At 36.8% G+C, this 12,237-nt stretch overlaps 1 protein-coding gene across 2 annotated transcripts in view; it reads right to left on the reverse strand.

Moving 5' to 3' along the window:
* Positions 1-2,818: 2,818 nt before the first annotated feature.
* LOC113231275 (aquaporin-11) overlaps positions 2,819-12,237 on the reverse strand; it is a 32,552-nt gene continuing 23,133 nt past the window's right edge. Inside the window, exons 4-8 of one of the 2 annotated variants that reach the window (XM_026465513.1) lie at positions 9,495-9,617; positions 7,340-7,491; positions 5,306-5,444; positions 4,500-4,601; positions 2,819-3,364 (exon numbers count right to left, since the gene is read on the reverse strand). In XM_026465513.1, coding sequence (XP_026321298.1) covers positions 3,141-3,364; positions 4,500-4,601; positions 5,306-5,444; positions 7,340-7,491; positions 9,495-9,617 — 740 coding nt within the window. In that variant the 3' untranslated portion in view covers positions 2,819-3,140. The remainder of the gene's footprint in view (positions 3,365-4,499; positions 4,602-5,305; positions 5,445-7,339; positions 7,492-9,494; positions 9,618-12,237) is intronic. The other variant, XM_026465515.1, reaches the window with a different exon arrangement.

Consider the following 12,237-nt stretch of genomic DNA (forward strand, 5'->3'; position numbering starts at 1 on the left):
TTTAGTCATTGGGTGGGGATTCCCCCATGCACAGTCCATGAGTCAATCAATGCTGCAATTCCGGTTTTAAGGACATGAGTATAAAACAATGCAACTCGCTTCGTATTGATTAGTTTGGTTATTTCGCAGTCGTAGAATAGAAGTGAAGTGTTAACGATTTGTTTGCTTATTCGCTAGTGAATCCGTTATTTTCTGTCCGTTTGTTGTTCGATTACACTTACAAGGTTAGACCAAAATGTTTAATTAATACATAAGTGCCTATCAAACGTAAGAGTAAGATATCTATTGGAAAAACCACAGCAAAACTGACAATGGCGACGATCGTCCTTACAAAAATGACACTGGCCATGTCTGTGCACTAAAAAAGATATTTATTTTTTTATGTAGTGTTTTCTGCACCACAAATTCGCCATTTACAGTATGGTTCATTTTGCCAGTAAGCTTTTTTAATAATTTCCAATGAATCTTTAACCGTGGGATTTTATTATTAGAAAATACTTTCGACTTGGATAATATTATTGAATGATGAATAAAAATTAACAAATCTTAACTCTTATTTGTTACTACTCATCGCTAAGATTAAGGAAATCAACGAAAACAAAACAAAATTAAGGACGATTTTTAAAATGGTGTAAAGTGAATCAAGAGAATATTTCTCACGGCATTTACATCTAAGAAATTTAAATTTAAGTCAATCCATAGTTTATGATCTTGAACACTGTAGTATAGTACCTGTTAAGCTATGTGTGTGTAACATACTATCATAATAATATACCTATCACTTAAGTGTAAGCGTAGTAAAATTGACTTTCTACTAATTCAAATTAAAGAGAAATAATTTTTTTAAATAGTTTTTCGGCGCCGATGTAGTCCTATTTTTCGAGATACGACAAGATCGCTTTCCGGCGTCGATATATACCGAATAATCTGCTGTTAAAAAAGCAAGGATTCAAAGATATTAACCAAAATCAATTCACTTTCCAGATGGGGTTATTATCCGCTGTTATAGTCGGATCGTTAGGGGGCATTGTCATCGTGACTGGTGGCGTTGGCCTGAGCGTTGTGGCCCCAGTATTAGGCTTTAGCTCCACGGGTATTGTTGCCGGGAGCACCGCGGCTGCAGCTCAAGCCTATGTAGGCAACGCTGTTGCAGGCAGTGTGCTTGCAAAACTGACTTCAATGGCCATGCTTGCTCCTACTCCTTGAAAGGTGTGTGTAAACAATAAATTGAGGTCATAAATAATGAACTGTATTTTTATTCAACTCGTTCATAAATGTCGTTCAGATATTCTATTTACTATACAAGAATTTATTATAATTCCTAACTATGAGACAAGACCGGATCGAAATGAGATTATCATTACGATAACTCAGATCGTGATTATAGCGACCGTATTGATTATTATTGTCAAAGACATCACTGATAACTAGTTACATAGATCGGCTGGTAAAACCCCGAAAAACCTTTATATATAACGACTGGCAAATACACTGCGTTTACAGCGCCACGGATCAGTAGACTGAGCCCTGGCAGCTCGATCACTCACTGATCGAGCTGCCAGGGCTTTGGCGCGCAGTTTCCATCGAGTCACCGCCGCGGAATCTCATGAATAATTGCCTCACTGGGCAATTCAAGTGCAGCGCGACATTATGCGAATACATAGCGTGCCGTGTAGCGAGCGTGCACGCACATCGCACTGCTACGTCTTATTATAACCACGCCTAAACAATCACCTTATAAGAAGACCAGTGCTGAACAGCTTTATGTACATAGAGCATACAATAAATAAAACTACATTAGAAATAAAAACATAAATTAATTTATTTACAACGGGAGCACGTAGCACTTATTATATTTTTGGGAAGACATCATTAACAAGGGTATAGAAAATCCATATAAAAATCTCATGGTAAAGCAGTGCGGCATTACATTATGCCTTTACCAATTTGACTAGCATTAGATCACTCATATAAAAATATACAACTTTCAAATTGTACTTTCTTTCACTGTAAAACTTTAGGCCATACTTTCAGACAATTTCTTAAAAAAAATTAACAAATAACAATCTGAGACGTAATTTAATGTTGTACGTACCTGACTTCAAAATAAAGACGACAAACCGCAAAAAGGTTTTATATACTATGTAAGTAATTTATTAGCCCTTACTTCAAGCACATTTGATGTCATAATGCCATATCTGCAAAATGACAACTTTTCAGGAGAGAGGCTTAAAGATTCTACGAACGAAATTAGTTACTAGCTTGTTATGCTTAAGAGTCGATGCTCAGCTCGAATTCAATTCTTTCCCGTACTAATACGGTTCATTTCGCTTGGATCGAGCTGCAGGGACATTGAGCTTATTTCAGAATTTATTTTTTTACAAATGAAATTAAAGTCATTTCAAAAATGTATATAGTATGCTACATGTGTTCTATTTAGTTCAGTTGATATAAAAATAATCATTATATGTAGAGTACCTATTGTATACAGCAGTTTTCTTGTAAAATTCCGAGGTAAGTTTGTCTTTTTATCCTAAGAATAATAACGCATAGAAACCTAGTCCGCACACGCTAAGTGAGGCAAATTGAAGCGCGCCAAAAGGGCCTACACGCGCGGGCGGGCCTTCAGTGCTCAAGGTCAATTTGCACCGCGAACAGATCAAGAATTTTAGCTAAAAATGACGAAATGTGCGGTAAATGAGTGTAAAAATACGTCAGACAAACATAAAATAGATACTAACATCACATTCCACAAGGAAGTAACGTGTTTCAACTTGTATTTTTATATAAATATTCACTAAAACCGAAAATTAACCTACTACTAAAACCAGCCTACATGAATTTGATTTTTGCCTCACTTGTGACAGTTCGTTTGATATGAAACTATCATTCTATGCGTTATTATTTTTAAGTTTTTATCTATAGTGAAAATTTTTAGGACTCATGTTTTCACACCAAACAGTAATCAGTATATCCTCAACTTTACTATACATTTCTGCCAAAGTGATAGATTCAACACTTTCGCTGTTCTGCGGAATCAAATAAAGCCATTTGGGGTTGAATAGACTACATTTTTTTTTATTATTTGCCTGTTTTTAATATATCCTCAAAATTTTGAAGTCAGTTCTGTCATTCCTTTCTTAGTCCTCCTTGTCTGCCCAAATACTATCGCCGTTAACCTCACTGGTTCCTCTAACAAGTTTCTGGATAGCTGGCAGTTTATAAGCATAGACGGAAAGTGCGGAACCTGCGCAGGCACCAATCCAGTAGACAACAGCGTGTTCCAACAACGTGTGACCTTCGCAGCCAGCTTTCAGGGACGTGGCAAGGACTGGATTGAAGTAGCCACCAGAGTATTCAAAAGCTGCAAAAGAAGTAGATAATTATAATGAATGAGGTAAATTAAACAGCTGTTTCCAGCTACGGAATTTTCTGTGTTACAGGCACAAGAGTGACGAAATTTACTTTGAAGGCATTAATCGTAAGCCGTTTCGAAACAAACTGAACCACTTATATTATTTTGGTTGCTCTTCTTCATTTTGAAGGCACCATTACTTATAGGAAAATTAATTATAATATACACAGCCTGGCACACTTAGTGGAACATTGGTAAATTTCCGAAATCATATAGTGTTTTTTAGAAAGTCTGGTTGAATATTTTTTTATTTAAATAAAGAAAATAATCCTAGACTAATTAAAAACTAAAAAAATATTGTTGTTTAATTAAAAAAATGTGACAGCAAAATTTTTTAATCTATTGTTTTAATCAATATCGAGCGGGTTCGAGAATAATTTTGCATTTCTGTAAATTTCGTAAACTTTAGTTGAAATAGTTTTTATATTATTAATGTTTGACTTAATGAATGTTAAACTGATACAATTTTTTAATGTTTAGCTATTTCTGCTTTGTTACAAAAATGTAAAAAGATACATTATGTTTAATTTAGATTTTTTCAATCGCTATTGTCGATCGAAAAAGTCGATGTCAAAATACATGTGTTGACTTAATTCTACATTATGTGTAACTCTTATATATTTCAATATCAATTTTACTATTTTATATTGCTACACTACTCTATATTATTCCCAAAATGTGCCGGTATGTGTATATATGAACCATTTTACTAAGCTCCGTAGTTTTCCTAAATAAAAACGAAATAGTACAAATCCAAAGCGTTGTTGATAATATGCAACAAATACTAATTTAGTTCTATATAAAACATCTAAGCAATGTGTCTGACGATGCTAAGAATGGATGTAATGAAATCGATAATGTACAAAATGGTATGCCTGTACAGAACAAAAAACGAAAGAATCCGGACCAGGAACGCACTTGCGATGTTAAGAAACTTCCTTAGGCAGCAGCAGCCACTTACCAGATGGACCTGCCTTTTAGTTTGAAAACAACTTCACCTTTTGCTAATGATCATCCAACCATGCGTATTAAGAGCCGATGAATATGAAAAAGGTTAGTGGACATTGTAATTACTTCGATGTACCTTTTCCTAAATGCACTTTGCAAAAGATGGAGACGCTTAGGTCCGTGCTAGCGTTAGTGTCCTCATAACGATACACGAATACCGTATGCCTAGCGAGGACCCCTGCAACAGTGAACCCGTGTGAAAACACAGTAATGTAAGCCTAGTCACCAATCTAGAGGAAATACGCGACTTGGATGACGCAGGCGCAATTTGGCTAAATCGTGACAAATAAATACGTCTCTTGTGCCCCATGAATGGTGCTCGCATAGTATTTTATGTCACGATTGAGCTATCAGCAATGTTTACTCGTTTCATTTGTCCATAACCTAATTTGAGAATCTTGTTGATAAGAATGGTGATGCAGATGTCTGATGCCTTCAAATGGTAACAGTGAGAATTCAAAATTAAACGAAAGAAGCGAAGGAATACAGTCAATTACAGTAATTTTGTATTAGTCACAAGTACCTAGAATGTAATTAGAATGACTTTTTGACTCAATAATGTTTGTAACAATATGCAGATGTGTACAGCAGTAGGGGGATAACAGAAGATCTCACTCAAACCAAATGTAATTTATATAGTATGCGTAAAGCTGAACCTTGATCTCAGTCGTATCATGCGAGTTTCGAAAAAATTATCGAGCTAATATAAGAATCCCGAATCAGTGACATAACACTAAATGTACAAAATATGAGACAGCCTTGAAATATTTCCCGCTTATATTCCAAAAATTAATTTCCCTATCGTGAGATGTACATCGCGTGATACGCCTAAGGACGCTTATAAGCTAAGTCTTTTATTTTACATGGAACAATTAAACATACCAGCAACAACGAGGGAAGTACCAATGAAGGCATCAATGGCAGTGGCGAAGCGAGGGTTCAGGTCGCCGAGAGCCTTGGACGCCAAACGGCATAGGCACGTGGCGATGCCTTCGATCACGGCACCGTAAAGTACCGGGACCTGGAAATTATGAAGGTCTAAAGGTTGGAATTTAAAAAAAATGGGAATCTCACAGTTATAAGTATGAAACGAGAAAGAGTTTTACAATGTTGAAGATACAGAATAATAACCAAGTACTTATTTCTACTAACAACTTTTCAAAAGGACAGATTTATATATTTATCTGGTACGCTAAAGCTTTGCATGTACCCTGACGGACTCTAGTGCTTGCATCTAAAGAAATGCAGCCTTGTCTGGAAAGGACCATGATCTAGCACCATTTCATCAAACCATAAAGTTTGGTACCTTTGATTTGTTCTTGGGTGCATCAGGATATGCCAAAATCAATTGTTAGTGAACACCCAAAAACAAAAACGGTCGGTAACACACACAGAACACGAAAGTCGTAAGGATACATGCATTGTGATTGTCATTTGTCATTTTAGCATCAGTAGGAATTGCAATAAGTAACCAATGTTTCAATTCATTTTTTATAAAATTAAATGATCAAGCCAAAGCACTTACTTGGAGTCCAGTGGGCCATGTCAAGCAAATTCACTCTATTGGACGTTAATCATGCTCAAACCATAAGAGCGATTACACACGGTTACATTTAGCAGCGATGCAAAAGCGATATACGTTTTAAATTAATTACTTAAGTAATTTATTAATTTAATGATTTATTAACATTGACTTACAAATAAATGGACGACGGGTCTAATACAAAACTACGAAAAAAATGTCCCAAGTCAACCTATTTAAACGTAGTGACATGTAAAGGAATATAAAAAAGCTTAAACGTTGAATTTAAATTGTAATGTCATCGCAGTACTGTCTAATTTTGCTTGCTTCGCTGTCAGTCGAACAAGCGAAGACTAAAGCGTGAATGACGCTCTGTATACGATTTTAACGCCCTATAAGTTCGGACACTTTTTAGCGCGGACCCGATGTCCATATAATTGTAAGTCAATGTTTATTAATTTCACTTTTAAATTTACAATTAACAAAACAAAACAATGTGTATAAACCTATACAGATTCTTCGTACATACTGATTCAACATAAGCGACTGCATCAATGCAGTCACGCGTTTGCTACACTGCTAAGAGCCTATGCACACGGCGTATTTTATACGCGCAGACAACGCGTGTTTCGAGAAGAAGGTTCAAAAGCGCGTTCGACGCGTTTTGCAAGACTAAGGAAAGAAGCAGAGGAGTGGCTATGTTTACATTTTTTTCTTTTTAATATCACTAATAAAGCTAGCGTAGGCAGTGTTGTCTCGACTGACGCCATGGAGATACTATTGAGTAGTAGAGTATATTAAGTGCCCGTTTCACAAACGCACGTGAAACGCGCGTAAGGCGTATACGAATTTGTGAACGTGTGCATAGGTTTACTGGCTACGACTGGATCTGGTTTGAATCGCGTTAACGCTGTAGGTGACGTTATAGGAGACTCAGAATTAGTGGAGGCGAAGCTGAAGAGCCTTGAACATCGCCCTAAAGTTGCCTGCTATCGGTATTTTACAGGATATATCACGGAGAGTGTGCGATGGAATTACACGATTTAATTCCGCCTTCCCCTTTCCATCATCGGGGGACTAGACGTTGGCTTGGATTCCACCCCTGTATTGTAGATATTCCAAGGATGATGAAGCGTTACGCTTCCACATTTGTATGTCGAACGGCTATGGAGTGGAATTTCCTGCCTGCATGAGGAGCACGCTGCTCCATCGTCGACTTCATCGTCACTTTCCATCAGGTGAGATGGAGGTCAAATGCGCACTTATATTTTATAAAAAAAATTAAAAAAAATAACGCACGTCATTAGCGCGTCGTCTGCGCGTATAAAATACGCTGTGTGTATAGGCCCTAAAAGTCGCCGCGTGTAACGACTCTTAAAGGATCTAAAGCATACCTGTAAATCAGCTCGGCAGTCCTCAAAAGCCTTGTCCTTATGTGTGTCGGAGATCTCAAGCGCCCAGTACATCTGTACGTATTTGAAGATTAGGAGACCACCGGTCAGTTCTGCCCATGTCTTAAGAAGTGCCTTACGAACGTCGCCCTTTCCTGTAAATATACCACCAAGTCATAGCTAGCAAAATACTCCACCCTACATAATATTACGACCTTCCAAAAAAATCATTGAAATCAATCAATTTTTCCTGGAAGGATTTAAAACTACCTAGCAGTTCACATCTTCTAGAAAAGTGAAAGGTTTTTATATCTTTCAGACAATAGGATAAAGTAAGATAAGCCTTTGATCTCCTTTACACTACCTGCCTGCAAATAATTTCCCTGCCATAAATAACTAACTACAATAACATAAATCACACAAACACTCACACACCTCTAAACAAAAGACCTATTCATCTACAATTATACAACCACACAAGTCCTTAGTCACATACATACACCTTTTACCTTTTTCTTTTCTTTCCAATTCCCTGGTCCACATTTTATAGCATAGGTGTATAATTGCTTATTCACTTATACAATTCGTACTATAACTACATACCTTACATTTGGATACCGTATTAATTCTCTATTCTGACTTTTTTTATCCGCTCACCTTAAAACCTGGCAGAATCATCAGCGTCGTAGTTCGACTGAACTGCAGCATAATGCTGAATCAAGCCCTTTTTACTGAGGCAGTACATATACTCTACACCTCCACACAAAATAACACTCTAGACCAGAGGTCGACAACCTTTTGAGTTGGGAGAGCCAAAAATTATAATTTATAAAATTTCACAGTTTATAAAGAGCCACTAAAATTTGTCTTGCCTATGTTATAGTACTTGCTTATATAACGGTATATGATTTTGATTTAAAATAAAAAAAAACTTGAAAATAAGAAATAATATCTATTCACACATGGTATTTTTTTCACAACAAATTAAAGTATTTAAGCAGAAAATTTAAAAAATCAAATAATATAACTACAGAATTGAGAAGTAAATCAATGGGAGCATTGGCTTTGGTTGCGTTTTGAAAGTTTGGATAAATTTGGCTGATAACTAGTTGTTTTAAGTTTCAAACACGACTCTAGATTTTCATTTGTTGGCTTCTTACTTTACTTTGATTTCAATATTTGCGTATGGAACTAAAGAGCCGCAACTTCACATCGAAAGAGCTGCATGCAACTTGCGAGCCGCAGGTTGCCGACTACTGCTCTGGACCATACCCGCCATAGACATATATCTAGATAATATATGTCTGTGATACTCGCAAACTTAGACGAGCCTCTTTCTTTGTCATTACCATTGTACCTATGTCATAAACTTGTTCGTGTATTGTACAAGTTTAAATAAAAACTTTTTTCGGAATTTATTTTTATTTCTGAATTTAGAACTCCTTGCTAAGCAACTGACATCACTTTTTTTAAATTACCTCGAAAAAAAATAGAAAAAAAAGGATATGACATGTGAGGTGAGGTCATATTTTTTGAAGATGGAGCGAATATACTTTTTGATAACTTAATTTCGAGTATTCCGTTTCTCATCTGCCAGAACTTGATCAAACTGCATCATAACTTGTCGAACTATTGCTACTCTTATTCGTATACGTATTCACTAGATTTTTATCTGATTTTTTTACCGATTTGCATCAAATGAGGATGTGATAGTTGAAACAGATGTTTATTTTTGTTTTTGGGTTGAAGAAGTTGGGACATCACTGGGCAAGGTGTATAGAGTTAAAAGGAGATTACGTAGAAAAAAAAGCATAATTTAAAAATTGATTTTTTTTTCTTCTTGTTCTTCTCAAAGTCATTGACTTATCCACAGACCACATAAATACTGACTTATCAAACCACTCTCGTAGTGTCCTGTCGTGACGCGTCAGAAAGTATCGGTTTCATATATTTAATATGATTACATTTATATTACTGTGTCACAATCTGACGTGACGGCTTGTGCCGTTCTGACGCGTCACGACACGGCACGTTAGACAAATGTAAATCCGGCTTTATTTATATATCTGTCTTTGACTGCGTGAAAAACAACGGTGCAGAATAACCTAGAGTGCTTCTTTTCCTAGTTTCACTGAGCCAGAGAAGTAAATAAAAGTACCTTCAATAACCTCCTCAAGATGCGTATATGGGCAGGCAGTGGCGTCGCCCCAGTTCATAGACCACCAGATTGACAACGCGAAGAGGAATATGGCGTACGTCCCTACGCCGAAGTTCTCAGCAACTGAAAACACGCGTACATTGCATTACTTAAGTTTTAACCGACTTCAAAAAAAGGAGAAGGTTGTCAATTATGTTTTTTTATGTGTATGTGTGTTACGCGATTTTGATGGTTCTTTTTTTTTGGAAAGAGTGTACCTCAGTATTGGTTCCATTTCAATTTGAAGAAAATATTCCACCTCTAAGGGTGGCTAACTAGGGGATGAATCCAGTTTCGCGCACTTTCCCGTAACCGCTTTCAATAAAACTTGACAAATAGATGTGATTCCACGAACTTTTGAGGTCGGTTTTTTATAATAAATTGACAGTCTTCCATATGTAATCGAACTCTAGGTGTAATAAGGCCATATCTGCAAACTTACAACTTTTCAGGAGAAATGTTTAAATATTTTACTAACGAGAGAGAGTTATAAATTTGTCATATCGGCGGCCAAATTTGTTTATGGACGAAATCCCTTTTTTACTTTTCAAGCACAATATCGGGCAATCAAAACTTATCAAATAATCTGCACGCCTTCCTTTAGTTATAAAATAAAGGTATAATGTATAATCATAGATTGTTGTATAATAATTTTTGGTAATTCTCTTTTTTGCGCCTACTCAATAGTTCACATTAATGAAGGTTACGAGGTTTCCGAGGTTTTCCGAGAGAGAGAGTTTAACCGATGATGTACATACTTTCATATGATAGAAGCATTTTTGACGTATGCTCATATGATCATTTTATTACACCTAGAGGAGAAAGGGAGACTAAGTAGATACTCTTAGCAGTAAATGATATTAATATCAGAAAGCAAGGTTTGCAATTTTTCAGAGCAAACATTCCATTTACAAAAAAAAGATAAGACTTGTTTTTGTAGTTGATTATTTAAAACAAAATTTAATACACGTGCAGAATTTTTAGTACAATCATTGGTTTGTTAAGAAGCTACATTGCATGCATTTCAAGTTTAATGCATGTCCCTGGTTTTCGAAGCCATTGCGCCTATGTGCTCAATGGTTGATCTGACCAGAATATAATTTAGGCTTCTGCTGATAACGACAAATATTCCTGACTATAATACGCCGTTCGTCCAAGAAGCCACAAATTATTAATTGGTAATTCTCACAATGCAGTTAATTGTGGACATGCAATTATTGTGGCTTGTTATTGTGGCTTTGATTTTATTTATACTATTAGGCAATAAACTATTTTATTTTCATGATATACAGGCAAGGTACAATAAAAGCTTACATACTACTAAGTAAAACTAGTATTAAATTATATGAACAGAATTGGGTCCCCGCGGCAAGGTGCCCAAGATGCTGGCAGCATTCCCCCTTTGTATGGCTATGCTAATGCCTTGGGGAAGGTAGCTGAGTTTCCCAGACAGTCTACTAATGAATATATGAAGGGCACCGGGACCCCACGGGCCAAGGGTTTCGACTCTAAAGGCTGTAAATAGGTAGTCGGAGCTGAGATCTTGGTACTTATTACTTTTGATTTTATTGTATATCATGAAATTGTTTTGCTATTAATATTAGACAGTCATTTATTTTTTGTGAAGTTACTCCACTACTTATATATATTTTTTCATGGACGTTTGCAACATCAGAAGAGCTGCCTATTCGTTGCCAGCCTTTGAGAGCCCTGTAAACACATTTGTTGGAGAACCTCACGTCATAGCGCAAAGAAAATACTTCAGGAGAAAGATTATTGTACATCTTGTAGGTTCAAGGAAGAAACGAACGAGATGCCCGCGTGGTCTTACAATGTCAGACATATAATGTGAGTGGATGGACTCTACTCCTTTGGCGGGAGGTGCGATGGTGGAAAGGAAACAATGGCACCAGTTCGAAAAGTTCGACAGAGCCATTGACTTACAATTATATGGACGTCGGGTCCGCGCTAAAAAGTGTCCGAACTTATAGGGCGTTAAAATCGTATACAGAGCGTCATTCACGCTTTAGTCTTCGTTTGTTCGACTGACAGCGAAGCAAGCAAAATTAAACAGTACTGCGATGACTTTACAATTTAAATTCAACGTTTTAGATTTTTCATATTCCTTTACATGTCACTACGTTTAAATAGGTTGACTTGGGACATTTTTTTTGTATTAGACCCGTCGTCCATTTATTTGTAAGTCAATGGTCAGAGCACTTTTTTTTTTTTATAACATGCCGCGGGTGCACGTACAGTACTCTCCCTATTTTCCAGATAGGTACTGTTGGCACATTCACTTCCCGTTGTGCATTGTACAAATAACGGTGGCCACCGCTAAGCCGTTATTCTAAAATGCACTAGCAAATCTTCACTATGGCGGTGGAACTGCTGGCATAAGCGTGCCAACAGGTCCACCACCTACGATGAGATGACACGTTGGCTCTCTGAGTGTGTATCCCCATTATCTTTATAATGGGGAGTGCTTTGAGGAACTTTTAGAACTGGTGACATCGTCTCGTTTCCACCATCGTACCTCTCGCCAAAGGAGTAGTAGAGTTTTAGTAGCTGTAGAGCTCCTTGTAAATGAGTTCGTCTAGGATAGTACAGTCTTTCTTACCTATTTCTGTTGTCCAGCAGTAACAAAAGCATTACTGCGTTTCAGTTTAGAAGGGTGAAGGTACTGGTGAGATTACAGGCACAT

Source organism: Hyposmocoma kahamanoa, unplaced genomic scaffold (assembly GCF_003589595.1).
Source record: "Hyposmocoma kahamanoa isolate Upper Pololo Valley unplaced genomic scaffold, ASM358959v1 65, whole genome shotgun sequence".
Taxonomy (NCBI): Eukaryota; Metazoa; Arthropoda; class Insecta; order Lepidoptera; family Cosmopterigidae; genus Hyposmocoma; species Hyposmocoma kahamanoa.